General features: G+C 35.6%; 1 protein-coding gene across 1 annotated transcript in view; it reads right to left on the bottom strand.

Annotated features, from left to right (window-relative positions):
* Nucleotides 1-25918, bottom strand: part of PTPRQ (protein tyrosine phosphatase receptor type Q) — a 229001-nt gene that overhangs the window by 5627 nt on the left and 197456 nt on the right. Inside the window, exons 38-43 of the mRNA XM_056117635.1 lie at nucleotides 22744-22834; nucleotides 15810-15886; nucleotides 8683-8817; nucleotides 8187-8312; nucleotides 6998-7146; nucleotides 3547-3682 (exon numbers count right to left, since the gene is read on the bottom strand). Coding sequence (XP_055973610.1) covers nucleotides 3547-3682; nucleotides 6998-7146; nucleotides 8187-8312; nucleotides 8683-8817; nucleotides 15810-15886; nucleotides 22744-22834 — 714 coding nt within the window. The remainder of the gene's footprint in view (nucleotides 1-3546; nucleotides 3683-6997; nucleotides 7147-8186; nucleotides 8313-8682; nucleotides 8818-15809; nucleotides 15887-22743; nucleotides 22835-25918) is intronic.

Raw genomic sequence — 25918 nt, 5'->3', positions numbered from 1 at the left:
TTTATGTAATGTTCCAAAAACACATCCCTTCATCAACGTTCCCCAGTGTCCCCAGTTTTCCTCTCACATCTCATCCCCACCTGCCTCAGTGACAGACACATTTCTTCTTCTTCTCGGTGTCTCTGTCTCTCTCTGTCTCTATCTCTCTCTGTCTCACTGTCTCTGTCTCTGTTTCTCTCTTCTCTATCCCTCTCTCTTTCCTTTTGGGCATTACAATTTGCAATATTAATACTAAAAGATTATGATGTATATACTTTTATCTACTCTCAACACTCAGTCTGTCCAGAGTGATCATTTTAATATTGTCATACTGGTATTTTTTCTATACTAACTGCCTTTTGCCCCACACACATTTGTGGCAACCTTACAACCATCAAAGAGTTCTCCTGCATCCTGTTTTACTGGCCTTGGATTTTAGTCTCATACTATTTTTTTATAGTTTACTGTAGATTGACTTTAGGTTGACCTTGTGACCACTCACTACTTTTTTCCCTATTGAGAATAATGCTTGCTATGGTCTTATAGAAAATGGCTTTGATTACACTGAGAATTATTCCTTCAAATTCCATTTTGTTGAAAATTTTTATTATAAATGGGACCCCAACTCAGGCAGAAAGAAGAAAATAGTAAAACTTAGAGCAGAAATTTATTAGCTATAATCCAACAAAAACAATCCAAATGATCAATGTAACCAAGGTCTGGTTCTTTGAAAAAATAAATAAGATTGATAAACCTCTGGCAAGACTCACAAAGAAATAGAGCGAGTGAGAGAGAGAGAGAGTACCCTAATAAACCAAATCAGAAATGAAAGGGAGAACATTCAATTCAAAAGAACAGAAATTCAAAAGATCATCAAAGATTACTTTGTGCCACAAAACAAGAGAACCAAGAAGAAATGGATAAATTCCTGGGTTCCTATAACGTCCCAAGGCTGAACCAAAAAGATTTGGAAAGACTAAATAGACCTATCACTATTAAAGAATTTGGAATGGTAAACAGTCTTCCCCAAAATGAAAGCCCGGGCTCAGATGGATTCACTAGTGAATTCTTTCCAACCTTTAAAGAGGACCTGCTATCAATCCTTTTCAGACCTTTCAAGGAATTGAAGAAATAGAAACACTCCCAAAGTTTCTATGAGGCAAATGTCACCATGATATCCAAAGCAGACAGAGATACCACAAAATAAGAGAATCATAGACTGAAATCCCTGATGAACACAGATGTAAAGATCCTCAAAAAAAAAAAAAGAATACTAGCAAACAGAATTCGACGACTTATAAAAAGTATCATACAACATGATCAAATAGGATTTATCCCGGGATTGCAAGGATGTTTCAACATTCACAAGTCAGTCAACATAATAAACCTTATCAATAAAATAAAAAATACATGACCATACCAATAGATGCAGATAAAACATTTGACACCATTTAGGATGTATTTATGATGAAAACTCTCAACAGAATGGGAGTTGAAGGAGGATAGTCAGTATAGTCAAAGCCATCTACCCACAGCAACCACTAGTCTCAAAGAGGAAAAACTAAAAGCTTTCTCTCTAAGATCAGGCACAAGACAAGGGTTCCCAATCTCACCGCTTCTATTCAATATAGTACTTGGAAGTACTTGCTGCAGCAGTCAGGCAAGAAAAAGATATTAAAGGCATTCAGATAGGAAAGGAAGAATTCAAGCTTTTACTATTTGCAAATGCTATGATACAATAGCACTGTAGCACTGTCCTCCCATTGTTCATCCATTTGCTCTAGTGAGAATGAATAAAGTCTCCATTGTGAGACTTATTGAAACTGTTTTTGGCATATTGAATACATCACAGGAAGCTTGCTAGGTCTGCTGTGTGGGCAGGATACTCTCTGTAGCTTGCCGGGCTCTCCGAGAGGAATGGAAGAATTGAACCCAGGCCAGCTGGGTGCAAGGCAAACGCCCTATCCGCTGTGCTATTTAGAAAATCCTAAAGACTCCACAAAAAAAGCTCATAGAAACAATAGATTTGTATAGTAAAGTGTCAGGTTACAAAACCAATACCCAAAAGTTCATGGCTTTCCTATATACAAATAATGAAAGAGAAGAGACATTAAGAAAATAATCCCTTCACAATTGTGCTTCAGAAAATCAAGTTCCTTGAAATCAGATTAACTAAAGGGGTTGATTACTTTTTAAAATATAAGTACTTCAAAATTTGTATTGAAACTGTAATTTAAGCATAACCATACTATTCTAAGTATACAGTTTTTTGTTTAAAGTGCGTAGTGGTAATATAAAACAATAGCAATAAGCAAAACTTTAAAACATGTCTTGTTTGATCTTTATCTCATGTTTTAAAAAAGTCTTATTTTTGTATATATTATTTGCAGTTATATAATGGAATCTTAATGCATTATACCATACTTTTAAAAAGTACAAAAAATTATGGGATCAAATAAATTAAAAAACTTCACAATTCTTTAAATTTGGGAAATGTTGCCTCAAGACCTTGTTATTTATAATTATCAATGCACATTCTTATAGAGACCATAAAAGCACAAGAAAATTAATTTATCTTCATCCTCAAACTTATTTTTACAATGAATCCATTTTCTTACACTTTTATCAATGTGAAACTATACTTATTTTCCAGTAGGCACCTTGGAAAATGTTGTCATAGGATATTATATATTTATATTTAATTTTAGGAAAATATATTTATATAATAAACAAATGCAAATCTAAAGATTCATACAGAACATTGTCAAGTTTTCACTGTGACAAGCAGACATGCTAATGTTTGAATTTTGACTATCATTTATTAATGCTTAAAACTCTAGAATATTGTGAACTAAAGAAACCTGTGTTTTTATTTATAAAGCAGAGCTAATAATACCCAAATCTGTTGATTAATTTTTGGCCCCACTTTAAAAAGAAATGATTAAATAAGATAACATACATAAAGACTCTAGAATATAACTTGATAGCCACTAGACACTTCAAAGGGTTTTTAATCTCAGTGTCATTAGACTGTGTGATGTTTATGAAGAAAGACTATTTTTCTCCTTTATATATTTTTGTCTCTAAAATAGAACAACCAAAGTTCCCAGTTAAATAATAATATGTTTAAAATTCTTTGCTAGTATAAACGTGTATTGTAGGCTAGTATAATACACAGAATTCTGTCACAGTCAATACTTTAATCTTTTCCTAATTACAGCCTCTAACTAGTTCACAGGAGACATTGATTTGATTGATTTCTTAAGCTCCTCAAACCTTCTAAATACAAATCAAAATTTGAACTGTACTCTGTGTTTCTATTAATGTAAATAAGTTTGGATGAGCAGTCAGTAATGGCACTGGGGATAATGATGATCACAGACTTTAGGTCTATAGTCTCTATCAACAGCTCTCTGGTACACCCTCCAAGTAGATTTATAACATGGCAGAAAAAAGTTTCTAATATGCCAATACAGGTACAAATTTAAAACTAAACACATTACTACTAAAAACATCTTCCCACATAGAAATTCTGAAGTTGACACTGCACAGTTTTTGGCATCTTACCAGATTTTGTACCATGCACATTCTTTCACTTCTCAGTTCAGCCACGAGTCCATATACATCCACAAAATCGTGATCATTTATATGTTGTGTTAAGTGATCCAGAGCAATAAACACTCCAGTTCTTCCAACTCCAGCACTGTGGGAAGAGTAAAATTACATGAGAAATAATCAGCAAAAGCTTGTTCTAGTGGTGGCAATGAAGAAAACGAACTAGAAAAATAGCTTCTTATTTTGGAATGTAGCTTTTCTTCAAGGTGCTTAAATAGTAAAGGGTATGAAACTAGAGGAAAAAAGTCAGGCTGTCTAGTTTGATAAATATGTTTTGATTCTTACATAGCTTTTTTTTTTGGTGTGGTAGTTAAGAAATAGTAAAATATTGGTCATTTTTTTAATTTGACTTAAGCATAAATCTGATTTCGGTAATTCAGACACAGTTTTCAAAAAATAGTAATCATTCATTATATATATCAGTTAATAAGAATGTCAAACCCTGTCCTACACGTCTGGGGTAGGGCAGAGAGCAACAAAAACAACAACAAAAAAATCCCTGTACTAAGCATGTTTGTAATAACCAAGTATGCAGAAGACATCGAAGAAAGACCAATCAGGCTCAAGGGTTGGAGGGAGCAAGAGTAGAAGATAGTCATCAGAACAGCCCTCAGCTCAAGGCAAAATCAAAAGGAAGATGAGCAAGTTGGAAGCTCCCATGGGGGAATCTGGGAGCAAGACTGCAGAAAGAAAAAACATAAGGATGACAGATCAGAGTAGGAACATGTTCTGTGCTTTGGGACAAGAGACAAGAGACAAGGAGACAGGGTAGGTAGGTAAGAAAGCAGTTGAAAAGAAAATTCAGAGAGCAGATTAGTTGCCAGGGAGTTAGATGTGGAATGTGAGAGGAAATGACAAGCCAAAAACAACCCATGATTTCTGGATCTGCTGTCTACCAAGGTACATGAAGAGTAGAAATGAATGTGAAGGCTGAATCGAGTTTGGTCAATTTTACTTTGTACTTTTTTGCTTTTTTGGGGGGTGGGGTCACATCCAGCAATGCCTGTACAGGGGTTACTCCTGGCTCTGCACTCAGGAATTACTCCTGGCGGTGCTGGGGAACCATATGGGATGCTAAGAATTGAACCTGGGTCCGCCAGGTGCAAGGCAAACACCCTCCCCACTATTTTATCACTCCAGCCCCAGTCAATTTTACTTTGAATGCATGAAATTTTCAATATTGTATTGTCATTTAAGATGTCACGTTGGCTCTCTGGAAAGAAAGATGGCGGCCGCACGGGAGCCTTGTGGACAGCAGGTTTGAGCCGGAGGTGGGAGCAGCAGGGACCTCATGGGATGGGGGGCGTAATGGGCCGTCCTTCCCCCCCCGACCGAGGTCACCAGCTGCCCCCCACGAGCAGCTCTCCGGCACGGCCACGGCCCCGGAGGCACAAGGACTTAGCACAGAGAGCCACCCGCTTGGAGCAGAAAAACAAATGGACTATGTGTTAAACCGCGCCAGCATGCCTGTCCGGAGGGGAAAGGGTGTTGACCCACTCGCCCGGTCCTCTTTGGAAAGAAAGATGGCGGCCGCACGGGAGCCTTGTGGACAGCAGGTTTGAGCCGGGGGTGGGAGCGGCTCTCCGGCACGGCCACGACTCCAGAGCACAGAAACCAATCTCTTAACTAACTAACTTTTAATAGAAATTCTTCCAGGGTTAATAAGTAAAATAGCAGAAATTCAAAACCGCGTGGCCGCTATCGCAGCCGCGCGACATCATTTTATTTTTAAACCAAGTTGTAGAAAGCAAATCATTTCACAACGCTGTTTCAGCATGTCTGATTGGGGGGGGGGGGTCGTAAACTCTAAACAATAATTGTGCATCTTCTATCGAAACAATGTATCTAGTCAAAGTAGATAGAGTATTAACTAGAACTCATCTGCCTCACAGGAAATGGGAGGGGTGGGAGGTGGGGTTCTATTGGGGTTTGCGTTTAAAAATAAGTATTGGTAAATGGAAATGTTTTTGATATTTACATGACTGAGACCTAAACCCGAAAGCTCTGTAACTTTTCCCACAGTGATTCAATAAAGAAATAAATTATAAAAAAAAAAAAGAAAAAAAAAGATGTCACGTTGAACTGGCATTAAATGTTTGTCTGAGAGGTAGCACAAAAGAATGAGGTGCCTGCTTAATTGAGGCTGACAGTGGTTCAAATCCCTTATACCACGTTGTGGTCCTTCGAGCATCGTCAGGATTCACTCCTGAGCAGAGAGCCAGGAATAGTCCTTGAAAAACACTGGCTGTGACTCCCGAAACGAACAAATAAAAAGTTTAACAAAGTCAGAAGTTGGGGTTAAAAATTAAAAAAAAAATAATAGAAGCCCAGGGAATGGCTCAGTGGCAAACGCAATTGCCCTGCAAATATAAGACTGTGAGTGTGATGCCCTATTCTGACCTCATGTGCAGAACTTGCTGTCTGAACAACAGAATTTATGATTTCCAGAGTACTACAGTCAGTTGTGTTGGATCACTGCTGCTAAAGATGTGTAAGCACCTTGGCCAGGAGTTTGGCCCCAGTAAGCTTGTGCACCAGTCATCCTTAGCAAACAACGTAGCCAGAATGTGCGTACGTGCCTCAATGGCAAACCTGTGTGAGCCCAAATAATAGGAGTTAATGTGAGCCCCAATAACCAAGCCTATGTGTGACTCAAGTTCACTGCCACCACAACAGCAAAAGGAAGAGAAAAGGTGAATTCCTCATGGCTTTAAAATGGTATTCAAAACTGATTATCCACATAGACATCTTCTAAAAATCTTTTATCTATTTAAATCACAAAGAAGCAGATCCTATTAAGTTTCAAGAGAGACATTGTTTTCCTTATTCAATGGATTTTCCTGAAGGTGCCAGTGCAAAATACCCAACAACTGAAGTCAGCTGCTACTTTTTATAAAGATTATTTTCTTTCCTTTAATTTTTCCCACTCGAATCCAGAAACTTGTTTTTACAAAAGATGTTAAATTATGATAGTAGACTAATTAAAATAATTAGACTCAGATATTTACTGATAAAATTTACTGATATTTACTGTTCTCAAACATTGATACCGATTATGAGTTACATGCATGTATATATATATATATATTCAATTCAAAATATTTTGATGTCTGTGGGTGGCATCATCAAGTCAATATTTTAGAACAATTCCTAAATGCAAATATGTATTTCCTTTTCTTTGAAACACAATTTCTTTCTACCAAATAATCTTTTTAAAAAATTGTTTTAAGCTACAGCTTGATTTGTTATAACCAGTAACTGGTAATAAAATAGATCAGAAAACTGCAATGAATCTACACTACTCTGCTAGAAAATAATCAATTCATTGTGTTAATAAAAAAAACTTAATTAAATTTTTTTCTCTAGTGCTTAGAATAAGGTTCTAAAGGTGTTTCTTTCTTACCTGCAGTGCACAATCATAGGTGTGGTGTCATGTGCTCTGCTTGCTCGAACCAACTTCACAAAGTGGACTAATGGGGCACTGTTTCCTGGAACACCATGCTCAGGCCAGGCAGTAAAGTTGCACTGTCTAACAATCATGCAATCTCCATGCTAGACAAAGTAACAGATAAAAGCAGCACAGCACAATTGCTTAAGTTTAACAGTGAAGGCTGAAGCCAGTACATGCCACAATTTTTTAAAACTGATGCTCACTATTTTGTGGGAGGCCACACCTTACAGTGCTCAGGGGTCACTTCTGAAAGTACTTCGGGGACAAAGTGGTGTTGTGGATCAAACCCAGGCCACCAAAATGCATACTATGGGTTCAGACTGTTAAACAATCTTTTAAAAAGCTTGAAGGTGATTTTTTTTTTCATTTTGGGTCACACCCAGCATTGTACAGGGGTTATTCCTGGCTCATGCACTCAGGAATTACTCCTGGTGTTGCTCAAGGGACCATATGGGATGCTGAGAATGGAATCTGGGTCAGCCGTGAGCAAGGCAAACATCCTACCCACTGTGCTATCACTCCAACCCCTTGAAGGTGATTTCACAAATATTATTTACTAAACAGAAGAAAGTGGGTTTTTCATTATTTTCTATGAAAGACAATTTATTACTGAAATAGCAGACTTTGCAGTAATTTTGACCCCAAACTTAAAAACACCAAGTATTCCAACATAGAAATTGAATGCCTGATCATATCAAAAAGCACAAAAGTACTTACATTACTTTCTGTATTGATAGTCATTTATACAAAGTAATATAGAAGAACTTATGTTATCTCTTTTGTGTTATTTATGTTTAAACAAAAAATTAAAATATTATAGTGTATTTATAAGTGACCTGGGAAATTCCTGTTTTCACTCAGATCATTTATTTCTTCATGAAATAAAATGGAAAGAATTTATTTTCTCTTTTGTGTCACATTTTCTATCCAAGAATTTGATATCAATCAGTATAAACTTTAATAGAATGAATTATAATTAAACACTGATATAGACAATAAATTCAGAGATAAATTTAAAATCTATCTAGAAAATATAGGAAAGAATTGCAGAATATATAGATACTTTTATGAGATAGTTCTAGAAATTACTTTAGACAGAATGTTCACATTTTCTATTATATTTGCCCCACCCAATTTTTACCCTTTCAATTTTAAGATCTCTGATGGTCCAATCTATTTGAGCATCTTCCATTAGCTTTGTGATCACGATATCTCCAAAGAATGTCACTGGTTTGTTGTCCTCTGGCCAATATTGATGGCATCTGATCTGTAATAGTGAATATCACAAATTATCAGTCATAATGGATGAATATCACAGTTGTTAATATTGTGCTATTAGGTGTGGGAACACACCAAGCAACACTTAGGGACTAGTTAGCTCTGTGCTCCAGAGTCATTCATGGTTGTTATCTGGGGCCCATGTGCAGTGTGAGGGATCAAATTGGAGTCCGAGGTATGCAAGGCAATTGTCTTATGCCCAGCAGTATCTTTCTAGCCTCTTTCAGTTATTGGTACTATATAAATATTCTGATAGGAGTCCAGATTATTGATAACTCATAGTTTTAGCTGGACTTGTTACATATATATTAACACAACTGTAAAATAACATTTCATGGAAGCGTTTTCAAATAACTTACCCGCCCTTTTTCAAAACACTGTGTGAGCATCACTAATGTCTTTGCTCTGGTTTCCCACACCATTCTCCAAAAATCCCCAACTGTTCCTGGTAATGGGCCTTGAGTAGCAATAAATTCATTTGGACATAAGTAGCCCTAGAAAATATAATCATGACATGTATCAATTAATATATATGTGGTAATTTTTAATTTGTGGTCAGTATGTGAAATATACATTAGTGGTAAATAGACTAATATTTTAAAATATTACATATAATGATATTAAATAACATTACTTAAAATTTCCAACATGTAATTTTAACTTCACTATGCGATACCATAACAACTAATTCTTAACAACACTTCCTCACTTTTCAATAAAACACTAAGAACTAAAGAAAATAGTAATACTGACTTCAATAAAATTCTTATGTCATGGGGTCAAAGATGTAATATTCCTTATCATTGATAACCGTGAAATTACACATTGTGGTATGGAGGAAATATCAAGCTCTTTTAGCTAATAGAAACCATGAGATTTTCTCAACTCCATTATGAGAGATTTTTGTTCTTTTTTACATTTTATCAAATTGTTCTAAATCTTAGAACATTGGATAAGGATCTTGGATAAGAATTCTTTGGATAAGGATCTTGTCTTGCATGCTACTGCTATCCCCAGTACCACATATAGTCTCCTGATCATCATCAAGACTGACACCTGAGCACAAAATCTGGAGTAAATCCCGAATACAGCTTGTACTTTTTTTTGTTTGTAGCAGCCAAACAAACAGTATTCCTACCTTATGGCAGACAATATGTTCAGCATCTTATACCCAATTTTTTAGAGGCAGGAGGTTGGGACACATGTGGTTGTGCTCAGGGTTTACTCCTGGCTTTGTGCTCAGATGTAAATTCTAATGGGGCTCAAAGAAGAATCTGTGGTTCAGGCGATCAGACTGGGACTGGCTATGTGTAAGGCAAGAACTTAAACACCTGTGTTAGCTCTCTGAGCCTCATAGTTAGTAGCACTGTAGCACTGTCCTCCCGTTATTTATTAATTTGCTAGAATGGGCACCAGTAACGTCTCCATTGTGAGACTTGTTGTTACTGTTTTTGGCATATCAAATACACCATGGGGAGCTTGCAGGATACTCTTGTAAGCTTTCCGAGCTCTCCAAGAAGGATGGAAAAATCGAACCCAGGTCAGCCACTTGCAAGGCAAACCCCCTACCCACTGTGCTATCACTCCAGTCACAGTTAGTGTACCAACTAATTTATTTCTTTAAATATATGTAGATTTATGCTATTATTCCCTCCTTTTACAAATGTAAGTGTTAATTTTTTTTATGCAGGAGTACTGCCATTTATTCAGCCACTGATTAGCTGATTGAATTGGGCATAAACTCCACCTTGTAAGTACTAAAATTTAAATATGTGAGGGAATTTGCCCAAGTTTTCAGTGGGTAAGACAGTCTGAGTTTATAGGCAGCTCTCTTACCTCCTCCACTTGATATGTGAATTGCGCAGATTTTTTTGCTCCAATAATTATTTATCTACTTAAGATGTGGTACTGGAATTTGTTCTCCATACCTCCTAACCATGCAATTACACAGAGTGATTTGGAGGGAATATCAAGGTTTATTTAGCTAATAGAAACTCTGAGATTTGCTCGACTTCTTTATGAGAGTTTTTTGTTTTTTTTTCACATTTTATCAAGTTGTTCTGAAATTTTAGTCTATTCATATACACTGTAAGCACTCCATTTGGATATCTGTAGATTATTCCCAGGTCGGCCTCATGCAAGGCAAATGCCCTACCCACTGTGCTATCACTTCAGCCATGGAGAATACAAGATGCAATTATTTTTAATTGGAATTATATTAATAGACAAAAATCAAAAACTTTAGTATTCCACAAAAATAATATTCATTATAAAATTTCAAGAGATCTTAAAATAAAATTTGACAATTTATTTATACTTTAATGAAGCAGTTTAGATGATCTTCCCACTTCATGAAGCTATCCAGTGACAACTTCTGGATAAAACTTTGATGCCCTTAAATAAGTCCAATCCTAAAAGAAAATCAGTTTTCTGGTTTTAATTAAACTACCCAAATTTTCTGAGTAGGATTTGTAAAATTTTACTTTTAATCTCCTAAATAGCACTCAGGAGGCCCATGGGCCATTTCCAATAACTCATCAAAAGCTTCAGAATGCAGACTGCTTGGGGCTTCGGGGTACTATTTTTTACTCCGGGGTAGTAATTATTCATGGGTGTTTGGGCCCTCTGGGGCTGCACCCCCATGATTCTGGGAACCATGTGGTGCCAGAATCAAGCCAGGACCTAAACACGTAAGGCATGAAGAGCAATACCTATCCTATCTCTTTGACTTGATTTTGTTTTGTTTTGAGCCACGCTTTCAGGGTTTCAGGAGATATTTGTGACTTGTTGCTCAAAGGTAGCTTCTGGAAATGTTCAATGGTCCATATGCAGTCCCGTGGATAGTAGCTAACCCCCCTGCCTGACAAACAAGTGTTCCAGCCTATTTTTTCAGCCCACCAGTGCAAAATAGCACTGTAGCACTGTCCTCCCGTTGTTCATCGATTTGCTCAACCGGGCCCAGTAACATCTCCATTGTGAGATTCATTACTGTGTTTGGCATATTGAATATGTCATGTGGGAGCTTGCCAGGCTTTGCCGTACTGGCAAGATACTCTCGGTAGCTTGCCGGGCTCTCTGAGAGGGGCAGAGGAATCGAACCTGGATCAGCCAGGTTGGTCGTGTGCAAGGCAAATGCCCTACCTCTCTGCTATCACTGTATGTTTTTAAATTTCAACAGAATGTAACACTTTGCGAAATCTACCTATAACCTCATTATTCAGAATAAGGCTACATTAATATATTAATTAATTGATTTACAGACTTCTAAAATATACACATTCAAATACGGCTAATCAATGCCAAGCACTGTTCTAAGAGCTGGGTGTAGATAATTGACAAAACACAATAAAAATCCTTACCTTCTTTAACATTACATCCTAGCTAAAGAAAATATACATTCAATATATTAATAATTCTATTGAAAAAATTAATTAATTTTTATTAATTTTTATTAGTGAAACACCATGAGGTACAGTTGTAGACTTACAAATTTTTGTGCTTGGGTTTCAGTTATACAATGATCGAATACCCATCCCTCCACCAGTGCCCATCCTCCACCACCACTGATCCCAGTATCTCTCCCACCCCAGGGTTTCTATTAGCTAAATAAACCTTGATATTACCTCCATATCACTCTGTGTAATTGCATGGTTAGGAGGTATGGAGAACAAATTCCAGTACCACATCTTAAATAGATAAATAATTATTGGAGCAAAAAAATCTGCGTAATTCACATATCAAGTGGAAAAGGTAAGAGAGGTGCCTATAAACTCAGACTGTCTTACCCACTGAGAACTTGGGGCGGGGGAGGGAACGGGGGTGGGAAACTTACTTTTTTTAGAGTCAGAAAATGTCATGGGAGTTTTCAGATAATGAAGTATTTAAAACATTCATTAGTAACATATGAAGGAAGAAATAAAGATGGATATAATAAGTTCTAAAAGATTTGGAAAAATGTGGCCCAGGTAGAAAGAAAACCAAGTATAATAATATTAAAGGAAAAATGTATCTGTAATGTTCTAAGAACAACAGTTATAGTGAGTAATTAGTGAAGGGATAGTAAGAGAAGATGGTGACAAAACTAGGAAGTGAGAAAATTGAGATGCAAGACATTTCTTTTTAAAGAGCAGGCTGCCTGAGTTGGAGGAAAAGTTGGTCTAACTTTGTCTATTCCCTATGTGCCTTTTATCCCAAGCAAAGATCATCCTGAAATGTGACAGGAGTGGTGTACCGAGGATAGGGAATTTGACTTGCACACACTGACAAGGTTTTGATCCACATGTAGTCTCCTGAGTCCCTGCCAGGAGTGATATTTGGGAGTATAGCCAGGAGTAAGCCCTGACTGAGCACTTCCAGGTGTGTCCCCCACATCTGCAAAAAAGGACAATTCTGAATGGTATGAGTTTAATATACTGCTCGCTATTGGACTGAAGCCTGCTTATCTGCTAATATGTAAAGTACTTTCCATCTGCATATCCTTATTATGCAGCTCATAAACGACTATGAATATCATTATTGATGGGTCATAGTGACCTGTAAGATTTATTATTTTGCAACATTACTTGATTACTACAGAATATAGTGAGAGTTCTTAGTTAATTGCTTCTTTTGCATTATCATTATCTCATAGCTATTTTCTGAGAAACTATAATTTTATAGGGAACAGTGGAAGTTCATGAATATTCCTTTGCTTACATCAGTGATGTGCTACCTTATACCTGCTAAAAATGTCTACTTCCTTTCTAGTCATATCTTATACTGTCACCTTGTATCTGGTTGAACATTTGAAAATGTGAGCGATTTGTTTGCATATGACTACTGGTGACTAAAAATCAGTACAAGTCACTTGGTTATTAATCCAGTTAGTAGCTCTTGTCAGGTAAGATATATGATCATTAAAATTTCAACATTCTATATAGAGTTTAGTAAAAAATGAAAATTAGCAAGCATGTAAGAGCTCACGAAAATATGTGGGAAGAATTACATTTCAAAGGGAATAAATTTTAAAAAAGGTAATAAATTATTTGATTAATTAAAATATTTCATCACAATAGTAAAATCTCTTGGTTTTTAAATATAAAGTTCTAGAATAAAAATGGATAAAGTTGAAAGATGCCTTAGATTCCCCCATACTTTCTTCATTTCCCCTGTTAATTCATTTTATCCTCACATTATTCACTCCTTTCAAACTAGACCCACAATATAATTGTGGCATTTGAGTAACCGTAAAATAATAAAGGATCAAGAATGAACTATTATCCATTTAAAGAAAGTTGAGATGAATAGAACATAGGCTATATAGGTCTATGTTGGGGAGAGGATAAAACATGAGACAGCTAGAATCTAATTAGGACCAAAGGGAAGGCAGGAATGGATGGTAACTAAAAATATAAAAATAAAACAAAAAACAAAAAAGTATCCACATTCTGGCTATTGTGAATAGTGCTGCAATAAACATAGAAGTACAGATGACTATGTGTTTTGGGGCCCTCAAGGTATATTCAACCCTTATGGCTAAGAACAGACGACTAGTTAAAGAAATTATGATACACCTACACAATGGAATACTATGTAGCAGTTAAGAAAAATGAAGTCATGAAATTTGCTTGTAAATAGATAGGCATGAAGAAGATCATCCTGAGTGAAATGAGTCAGAAGGAGACAGACATATAATGATTGTACTCATTTGTGGGATGTAAATAAGCATAACATGAGGTAATACCTAGTACAGTAGTAACAAGTGCCAGGAGGATTGGTCCATGGTTGGAAGCCTGCTTCGAGTTCTTGGAGAAAAGGCAGTTGGGATAAAGAAGGGACCACTATGACAAAGATAGTTGGAAATGATCACTCTGGATAAGAAGAAAATGATCTTCCAACTCCATATTTATCCTAAAAATTATAAAATCCCTATCAAAATAAAACAAAAAACTATAAAAACACAACCGTTCATTTGGCTACTGTTTAGTTGAAGGAGAGATTGGCAGGCCTCATTATGTACAAAACCTATATTTAAAAAACCTATGGGAATACCAGTAGCAGAGGCATACCCAAATATCTTAAGGGTCACCATGTAAAGGATGGTTAAATACTAAAATGTACTAGAATTGAATATGTTGCATGAAAATATAAAATTATATGCTTTTTTTTTTCTTTTTGGGTCACACCCAGCGATGCACAGGGATTACTCCTGGCTCATGCACTCAGGAATTGTACCTGGCGGTGCTCAGGGGACCAGGTGGGATGCTGGAAATCGAACCTGGGTCAGCCACGTACAAGGCAAATGTCCTACCTGCTGTGCCTCCAGCCTCCAGCCTCATTATGTGCCTTCTTTTTTTAAAAATCAACAGTTGTATGTTAGAGGTTAGAGTCTTTTAAACAATCATTTATATCAGAAGGAAGTGGATAATCAAATCAGTATCAAGAGAAGCTAACATCTAATTATCAGATAATTTTTAGAAGTAATTTCAAGTTGAAAGACTGAATTGAATGCTCACTTAAGGCAATTTCTATTCTGAGATAAGACGCTATGGTTTTGTTAGAAGAAGAGTTATAGAGAAATAGAAGGAGAGAGAGTTATCCCCCACACAACTTTGTTTTGTTGAACTTTGAATCCAAAGCAGCAAACATTTATTATCTATGACACGCAAGATAGGAAATGAGGCATTTGCAATTATTGTTCATTTTGGTTCATTTATGTTGAGCTACAATGTTGTACTCATTCTACAACTGTTGGGACTAGACAGAAGAAAGAATATGGTTTCATAATAGTCTTGAAGGATTGTAGTTCAAGATGATTAAAAGAGCAAAATGTGCTATTGTACTATAAAAACACAACTGTTCATTTGGCTAATGTTTAGTTGAAGGAGAGATTGGCAGGCCTCATTATGTACAAAACCTATATTTAAAAAATCCATGAAATACAGCTGGAGTGATAGTACAGCAGTTAAGGTGCTTTCTTGTACTCTACTGATTCAAATTGATTCCTGGCACAACATATGTTCATGTGAACACCGAGTTCCACCAGAAATAATCCAAGAGTGATACCTGAGCACTGACCCCAAGCAAAAACAAAATAAAACGAAATGAAACATATAGTATTTTACAATAATATTTTAATTTTAATACAACATGAAATACTGAATGGATTAAGAGATATTTAGTACAAAGAATTCGGACCTTCTGTTTCCAAATTTATAAAATTGGAGCATATAATGTTTCTGTAATGAAAGAACTGCTCCACTAATATCCATGGCGGTTGCATTTTTTTAACTACATTTTGGGGCACACCCAGTGGTCCTCAGAGCTTACTCCTGGTTCCGTGCTCAAGGACCACATCTGGCAAGCTTAGGGGACCATATGGGATGCTGGGGATTGAATCCAGATCAGTTACATGCAAAGCAAAAGCTCTACCCTAAGTACTATTTCTCAGACCCCAAATCATACTATTTCTTTAAAAATATACAATATATTAAAAATAGCAACTTACGGAAACATAACTGGCATTAATATAATCAGATCCTGGAATACCAACATCAGCTACCAGCTTCACTCTGTTATTATTATCTAGAAGAAAACAAAAAGAATCAAGACTAATTCACTTTAAAAAATGTCTTCTACCTTTTTTATTGTAAAAATAAAACATTAATTTATGAAATAACGTCTAATATTGTAGCTATGTGTTAAAAAATTAAGTTCTCTTAAGCTTTCAATGTTTTACTAACCAGAGACAACACTTATTAATGTGATATCTTATATATTTGCAAAATTTTCTGTATCTGTTAAAAAGTTAACCAAAAGTAAAGTGGTGCACATTTTATTCTGAAATTTCATTTTTGTTCATCTCTTTTGATATCAACTGTAGCACTGTAGCACTGTCCTCCCGTTGTTCATTGATTTGCTCAAACGGGCATCAGTAATGTCTCCATTGTGAGACTTGTTACTGTTTTTGGCATATCAAATATGCCACAAGGAGCTTGCCAGGCTCTGTCATGCGGGTGGGATACTCTCAGTAGATTGCTGGGCTCTCTGAGAGGGATGCAGGACTCAAACCCGGGTCGACCTCATGAAAGGCAAATGCCCTACCCACTGTGCTATTGCTCCAGCCCAACGTCACTGTCACTGTTCTCCCGTTGTTCATCGATTTGCTCAAGCAGGCCCAGTAACATCTCCATTGTGAGACTTCTTGTTACTGTGTCTGGCATATCGAATACTCTCAGTACCTTGCCAGGCTCTCCGAGAGGGGCGAAAGAATCGAACTAGGGTCGGCCATGTTGGCTGCGTGCAAGGCAAACGCCCTACCCGCTGTGCTATCGCTCCAGCCCCAGCCCAACATATATAAAAATATTTAGGTTCAGGATATTTAAAAGGCATATAGTATTTTACTACAATATTTTAATTTTAATACAACATTTTTTACTTTAAAACAAATTAACATCATCTAATTTTATTACAGAATGGCGAAGAAACAAAATTAAATTGAATGCAGTTAATGTGCATTTGTAGAATACAATAGCACTGGAGCACTGTCCTCCCATTTGCTGTAGGACTGCAGCACTGTCCTCATCGATTTGCTTGAGTGGACCCAGTAACGTCTCCATTGTGAGACTTGTTACTGTGTTTGGCACTATTGAATGCGTTACGGGGAGCTTGCCAGGATTTGCCATGAGGGCGAGATACTCTCGGTAATTTGCTGCATTCTCCGAGAGGGATGGAGGAAGCAAACCTGGGTCGACCGAGTTGTCCACTTGCAAGGTAAACACCCTACCCGTTGTGCTATTGCTACAGCCCCATAGAATACAGTACCCACAAAAATATCAAATCATATTTCTCCTTTCAAATTTTAAAAGACATTGTTCTCTAATTGTATTAGTGTATGTTATGAAAAATGTGTTTGAAAACACTTTCTTCTGAATTTTACTATCCTATTAATGAGCATTTTAATTTATGATCTACGGATAAAAAAAATAAAAGTCTAATAGTGCTTATTTTGATTTCTTTAAATATGAGTGCAACTGAACTATTCTAATCTTAGCCATAATAAGTTCCATTTTTATTAACTGCTTTTCTCTATTATTGATTTACATTTTAAAATACTTATACTAAAAGTGAGGCCAGGGGCTGGAGTGATAGCACAGAGGGTAGGACATTTGCCTTGCACACGGCTGACCCGAGTTCGATTCCCAGCATCCCATATGATCCCCTGAGCACCGTCAGTAGTGATTCCTGAGTGAATGAGTCAGAAGTAACCCCTGTGCATTGCAGGGTGTGTCCCCAAAAGCAAAAAAATAAAAAAATAAAAATGAAAATAAAAGTGAGGCCATATATATATATCCTATTGTACTGTGCATTGTACTTTGTTATTTGTATTTGACTTACTAATATAACTAGCAAGTTATTTTACCATATGTAATTCAATGTTTGCAATCAAAATTTCCATTCTATTTTCTGTTATTATCAGTATGGTGTCTTGCATCATTGATACAAATGTGCTATTTACTTATATATTCTCACTTTGACGTATTTATTTTAAAATATCTGTTTGCTTATTTTCATTTGTAGTAACATTCTTAATTTTTAAACCTTCAAATTCTTTTTTCTTACTCAAAGCACATTGTTCATATATTGCCCTGTACTTTTAAACTGTATATTTTTAAACTATTTATTCTATTTTGAGAACTTTATCTGCCAAACATTTTTAATGGCAAAATTTTAATTATTGTTTGTAATAAATCGAATATCGAATACAAAGTCTCCAATGGAGACGTTACTGGGCCCGCTCGAGCAAATCGATGAACAACGGGAGGACAGTGACAGTGACAGTTTGTAGTAAATTAAAATATGGATCTTAGATTGACCTCCCATTATTTTTCTTCATAAAAAGTCTCTGAAATATTTTTCTATGTGAATTTTTGTCAGTTTATATTATGATTTGGTGTACAGTTAATAAAGCATACAGATGGTATAAAATACCTAATTTTATTTTGAACATTAAAAAACAAACACAATAGTGAGGCACTTAAAAGCAAGGGGGAAAAAATGAGTAAATGGGATTGGGTTTGAATTCTTTATGATCAATCTCCCACATCTCTGATTGTAGGTCAATTACTGAACTTCTCTATGCCTTCATAATCTCAGCTCTAATTGCAGTTAGATCATTTGTTTGGGAGTTTTTCTAAGAAAAACTTAAATTAGTATTAAATATAAGATTAAATACATATTACATGTTAATTGACTTGGTAGTTTTGTGAATTTATAATGACCTTCTTAAGGTTATTAAATGTTCTTAAGTTTGGAAGCAATTTATGTAAATGATTTGTCTCAAATATTTTGAATTTTAATGACACTGTGATTAGTTTTGTGTATGCAGAAGAGAATATACCTGGTCTTGAGACTCCCTCAGAATATCTGCTTATAAGAATCAGTCCATGACAAGGAAGCTAAATTTTTCTTGTTATGTTGGAATACTTGTGAAGGTCGTGTCCTATCAAACAGATATTTAGAAGTCTCTCCGGCAAGCATTTGCTGCTAATTCTAGTATCTTAAATCCCTGTAAGTTAATACCCTCTAAAATGTACCGTGATATTTGAAATCCTATTTCCTACATTACTCAGGGGAAACAATGCAATTCATTTAGAAGGTTCAAGTTAAATTCAGACTCTATTAAAAGAAATTTGTTCTCTAAGAAAGAAAAAAAACATTATTTAGCTTTATGTTTTTTCTGAAAACACAATATAAGAAATATGAGAATTTTTATTTAGTCTAACAACTCATTATATATGACTGTATGTAGAGAAGGAAAGTGAGAGAGACAGAGACACAGCGAGCTAGAGAGAGAGAGAAAGTTAGAGTGAAAGTGAGAGAAAGTGAGAAAGTGAAAGAGAAAGAGAGAGAGATGTGCTTGTCTACAGAGATGGTTGGAGCTCCATGATCTTTTAACCTAGGCTAGTGAAGTAGACTTATATTCTTCAGACTATCAAGATAATAGTCTTTTTAATTATTTTTATCCATGCAGAATAAAAAAGCTTTAGCCATCAAAAATAAGCAATCTATTAATTAATTAGTCATAAAAATTGACATTACTAGGTACTTTCCACATTCTCTTGCTGGAAAAAGTGATTTACATTATCAGTTCATCTAATCCTCACGTTAAACTTTGAGGTAGAGAGCACTGAATAATTCATCCAACCACAAAGCAGCTAATGGACAATTTCAATTATGTACTAGAAAATTTAGTTATGATTTACTTGTTTTTTGCTCTTTTACTCTATAGCTGATGGAATGTATTAACTGCATCAACAAGTTATTCCAGTAACTTTCTTGAATAATAAGAGATTCAACTGAACAAAATTATCTCTTATCTGATCCTCACTCTTTAAGAAGTAAAAATTAAAAATAAAGTATGTTCAAATGTTGGTTTTTGTAGATTAAAGACTGTTGGATATAATACATTATTCTAAAGTTTATTTTATTTATTTATTTATTTTATTTTTTATTCTTTCGATTTTCAGATCATATCTGGTAGTGTTCAGGGATTACTCCTGGTCCTGTGCTCAGGAATCACTCTTGGTGGGACTCATGGTGCCATATGTGGTTCTGGGGATGGAACCTGGGTTGACAAGTGCCCTACCCACTGTGCTATTGCTCCAACCCCAACCCATGCTTTTCTATAAAATTACCATAAATTTTATGTAGTGAAATAAAAGAGCAGATATACATCTGACTCTACCAAAAGGTGAAAATAATGCATCAATATTTATTCTTATATTCCAGAACATCCTTGACTTACTATATAGTTAATACCATTCCTAATAATATTACTAATATTACTTAAGAGGGGAGGTCATAACTACAGAAATAATGAGCTGGGATAATGACACTTCTCAGTTCTTGAGTTTTAAAACTTGTTTATTTAGTTTCATTAGCTTCCATTATATTCTTTTCATGTGTTATGAGCAATAAGATAATGCTTTCTGTTCTTTTAAAGAAACCATGATGTGACTCCAGGTAATGCTGCACTAAGATCTTAGTAACAAAATATTAAAAGTTTTAATTTTTAGTTGTATTAAATATTACAGAAAAGGGACTGGTAAGGTAATATAGCTGTAACACACTTGCCTTGCATTGCACCAACCTTGATTCAATCCCTTGAATCCTACACGCCTCATTAAGAATGACCCCTGAGCACAGAGCCAGGAGCAAACCCTGAGTATTCTTGGATGGGACTCAAAACAAGCACATCAAAAAGTTCATTGAAATATCTGCTTAATAGATCAAGTTTTTACATAATTCATGTAAAAATTTAACCACACTTTTTTCCTTGAACATTATTAACCATAAAGGTAAAGGTAAAGGCCCTCCCGTTGATCGTCGATTTGCTCGAGTGGGCCCAGTAACGTCTCCATTGGAGACTTTGTTGTTACTGTGTCTGGCATATCGAATACTCTCGGTAGCTTGCCGGGCTCTCTGAGAGGGGTGGAGGAATCGAACTCGGGTCGGCCATGTTGGCTGCGTGCAAGGCAGACGCCCTACCCGCTGTGCTATCGCTCCAGCCCATATTTGATTTATTTTATACATACAGATATATTTACTTGTAATTAATTATAATTCCTTAATTCACATATTCAAAATCAACTTTTACACTTTTCAACTAGATTCTGGTAGTAATTTCACAAAATATCACTAAATGAACATGAAGCATATAACCTAATACTTTAGATACATGCAGAAATAAATATATGGTCAGTGTTGTATTTCTAATTTATGAGGTACAATTTAATTCTCTGAAAAAGAAAACAGAAGGATCCATTGAGAAAGTCACACCACAGATATTTAGAGTTGAAACACTAGCATTCTAATTTTCTATAATAATACCTCAGATTGCCAACTTGCTATTGAAGTAAGTTCCTTATGATTTGTCTTATTTAAGATGATTTTTGTGATTAAATTTATTTGTATTTTCATTTGATTCCAGTTCTTGGGAATTCACTGAATCCATCAGATTACTGCCCTCTATATCAAGTTCTCTTAATTTGTTAACTTCATGCCTTAGCTATCTTCTAGTTTTAAAACAAGGAATTATCTCTTTAGGTTTTATAATTTTATATTCTTTGATTATATCTTATTCAAAAACCAATGCCTTTATATACACTTTACTTTTTAAGTAAGAAATTTCCCCTAACAATATTAGAAAGGCTTAGCACTGAAGCACTGTCATCCTGTGGTTCATCAATTTGCTCGAGCAGGCACCAGTAACGTCTCCATTGGGAGATTTGTTGTCACTGTTTTTGGCATATCAAATACGCCTCAGGGAGCTTGCCAGTTTTTGCTACGCAGGCAGGATATTTTCGGTAGCTTGCCGGGATCTCTGAGAGAGACGAAGGAATTGAACTCTTGTCAGCCGTGTGCAAGGCAAACACCCTACCCACTGTGCTATCACTCTAGCCCATTTGATCATTATAATTGAAACCCAAACACAAAAATTTGTAAGTCTACAACTGTACCTCATGGTGTTTAATAAAAAAAAATAATAAAAATAAAAATAAATAAATAAATAAATAACTCCCAAAAAATAAATAAAATTAGAACAAAAATCTTTGAAAACAGTACACAATTGAACTACAGTTGAGGAGAGATAAAAAAATTAAGAAAAAAAAGGCATATGACATAAAATTTATATACGTTAACTCTAAAGTTAGAAATAATTTTAAATATATTTTTTAACCAGCTACACTGTTAGGTATCACAAATATATTTTTCTTTTTCCTTTTTGGATTTGAGGCCAAAGCCAGCAGTGTTCAGGGCTTACTGCTTATTGTGTTGCTCTGAAACCAGAGATCACTCCTGCCAATGCACAGGGGGACCATGCGGGTTGCCTGGGACAGAACCCTTGTTATCCATGTGCAAAACAAGTGTCCTTCTTGTCATACTAACTCTTCAGCCCTTGATGCTAATGCTGAAAACAATAATATAGTTTCTTTTTTATTGATTGAAAACGTGAAGTCATGTTTATTGTGGAAAGGCAAACTATGTCCCCCTTGCTAAAGGAGTTCTGGTAATTACACATTTACTCTGATCACAAATGAATATTTTGCAGCACATTTTTTTTATATTCCTTAAGAAAGCATTGACATGCAAAAGAACAGTTACATGTATATTTTATTTTTTCATTTAAAAACTATTTTATAGAAAGATATTAGAGTAGATAGTATTATTTTTGGTTAAATTATGAGGCTAAGATACAAATAGGTCTAAAATTTTTTGAAGTTTCATAAGAAGACCATGTGTGAAGAAGTCTGAAACAATGTTCTTTAATAACATCACAGTTTAACTAATATGTAAGAAAATATAAGAAAGATTTCTGATTGATATTGTGACTAATTTCAAAGACTTTATAGAACCAGTAACACTTCCTGTGTACGTACATGGTTTTATGTTTGGAAAGCGATTTTTTGCTCTGTTCCATGGCAGATCAGCATCAGTTGAAGAAAGATCCTGAAGAAATTTTGGTAGTTCCTATGGTATAAAGTCACACAAAGTTTGCTTATTTCAGAGGTCAACAATACCATTTAGTAGAAGACAATTATTTATTCTAAATTCTTCTACTTTCCAATAAAAAATCTATTGTAACTGAGAAAACAGGTCAAATAAACAGTAATAAATTAGTAAATTTTCACCATAAGTATCCTGAATTAAATTGGGAAGTTTAACTGCTTTCTCCAGGATACTGTTTTTTTTTTTTGGATCTAGGGAGTCTAAACATGAAGATGTCTCAAGCATCCTAGTAAGCCTTTCTCATCATTTACTAATAGTGTCATCAGGAAAGAACAGAGTATTATTAATATTTTAATGTCTACTTAGTAAAGGAAGAGAGTGTAATGATTTATTTTTTGTTTTTGCTTCTCAGGCAGTGTGATTTCATGCTTAGTAATTGGTATAACATTGGTCAGTTTGAGAAGATGCCAAAGGTCAATTACTGTTCTCAGTAGGCATTGTTAAATTGATGGTCAAATGCAAATGTGTGATTAAGAGTTATCAGACAAAGACCAGAAGTTATATATTATTGACTTTTTTGGTAAGAAATTATAATACTATCCAACTGTCATTAAGAAAGTTGGGGTAAGATATATTGTGTTTATTATTGTGCTGCATTGAAAATTTACATTTATGGTTTTTCATTTTAGAAATGCCTGGGCTTACCAAATTCTACATGAAGTGCTAAAAGTGTATTTTACAACATCTGTACCACTGTCCTCCCATTGCTCATCAATTTCCTCAAGCGGGCCCAGTAACATCTCCATTGTGAGACTTGTTGTTACTGTGTTTGGCATATCGAATATGTCACGGGTAGCTTGCCAGGCTTTGCTGTGCAGGTGAGATACTCTGCATAGTTTGCCGGGCTCTCTGAGAGGGGCAGAGGAATCAAACCCTGCTGCGCGCAAGGCAAACACCGACTGCTGTGCTGTGGCTCCAGCCCACAACACCATCAATTTTTTTTTTTTTTGGTTCTTGGGTCACACCGGATGAGACACAGGGGTTACTTCTGGCTTATGCACTCAGGAATTACTCCTGGAGGTGCTCGCGAGACCATATGGGATGTTGGGAATTGAACTCGGTCGATTACGTGCGAGGCAAATGCCCGATCTGCTGTGCTATCGCTCCAGCCCCTACATCAATTTTTTTTTAACTGTGTAATTCTCCTATTGTTCACAAAGAAAAATCTGAATTCTTTTGTCTTATATAGCTATCTGTTAAAGGAAAGGAGCAGTGTAAATATTTTAATTTCACTATACTGGCACCTCGATTTGCTCGAGCGGGCCCAGTAACGGTCTCCATTGGAGACTTTGTTGTTACTGTGTTTGGCATATCGAATATGTCACGGGGAGCTTGCCAGGCTCTGCCGTACGGGCGAGATACTCTCGGTAGCTTGCCAGACTCTCCGAGAGGGGCGGAGGAATCGAACTCAGGTCGGCCATGTTGGCTGCGTGCAAGGCAAACGCCCTACCGCTGTGCTATTGCTCCAGGCCTTTTACTTTTTACTATACTGGCACCAAAGGTTTAAAAAATATTCTTAACCTGATTTTGAAAGGTAACAAGGGTTAGGGTGCTTGTCTTGCATGCAGCCAATCTGGGGCAATCTCCTGTACTGCCGAAGTGACCCATGAGCACAAAGCCAGGAGTAGCACCTGAGCACCACTGGGTGTGGTACCAAAATTGTATGAAGTGTAGATTACATTAGAGAGAGCACATATATTTTATAATTACTTCACAAAGACATTTCTATTTATAGATTTAAATGACTCTAGCTTTGTTAATCAATACCCAATTACAGATTGATTGGATAGTAAAGTCATACTGGGTGGCCTTTGGCATACAAGCCTCACCATCATCCTTCCCTTTAGCTCTTTCTCTTGTTTCACTTCTCAGTAGGATCACAGATGAGTTAGGCTGGTTTGCAACAGAGCTATTATGTTCATTCTTTCTCTCTGGAGCACCTTTACCTATTTATTTACTTGTCAGACTTTTCTTTGTCCTAAAGGTTATTACCAAGTTAACCTTTATTGATGCATTTTCTCATTGCTATCTAAACGGAGTAGATTCTTAATTCTTTATCTTTATTGTGTCAGAGTCTAAGTTCTTTTTTTTTTGGAGGGGGGAGTCACACAAGCGATCACAGGGGTTCTCCTGACTCTGCACTCAGAAATTACCCCTGGCGGTACTCAGGGGACCATACGGAATACTAGGCATTGAACCTGGGTTGGCCTCGTGCAAGGCAAATGCCCGACCCACTGTGCTATTGCTCCAGCCCCAGAATTTATACATGTCTGAAGTTCCTATAATATCAGCTTCTTTGTGGTAGAGCTTATCATCATAAACTAATATTGTACCAGAAACTAGTCTTAGTATTACATATTTCCAGTAATTTTAGTATTTAGAATTCAGTGAATTAGATACTATCGTTTTTCAAATGAAAACATTAATGCACAGAGAGTTTAAATGATTTGCCCAAGGTCACTAAATGGTAAATTGAAGTATATATCTATATTCTAGATACAATGTCTATCTCATAAGAGCAAGAACTTTTAAATATTTTTGGTGTAGGTGAATATTAACAAATTATAAAGTTTATCAAATATATGCATCAAATATATATTTGTTGTTAAATATAATAATTTTGCTTTAATAATTCAGGACATTAAGATAAAACTATTTAAAAATAACACTCCTTTTATATAGTGACAAAATTCTTTAAACTATTATTGCCAAAAGAAACTAGAATTTTTCTAAATATGTATAAAAATTTTATTTCTACCAAAATTGCTTATTTTAAGTTTCTATTGAAACTATACTTTTTACTTGTGAAAAATTAGATTCTTTAAGGGTAAATGCTAAGAAAAATTTTATGGTGCAACTGGTCTTTTTAGACTCCAGACCAATATAACTTTAAAAGCATAACCAAAAACCTATTGGAAATACCATTAATCTTCTCATATTTAACTAGTATTCCCTTACAGATTAAAATATTATAATTGTGAATTCTTTGAGATAACTGTTTCAATCCTGGTTTCATAAACTTGGAACTTTATAAAAAGAATATAT

The sequence above is a fragment of the Sorex fumeus genome, unplaced genomic scaffold (genome assembly GCF_029834395.1).
Source record: "Sorex fumeus unplaced genomic scaffold, SorFum_2.1 ptg000003l, whole genome shotgun sequence".
NCBI classification, from domain to species: Eukaryota; Metazoa; Chordata; class Mammalia; order Eulipotyphla; family Soricidae; genus Sorex; species Sorex fumeus.
This window is presented reverse-complemented; position numbering and strand designations above follow the sequence as displayed.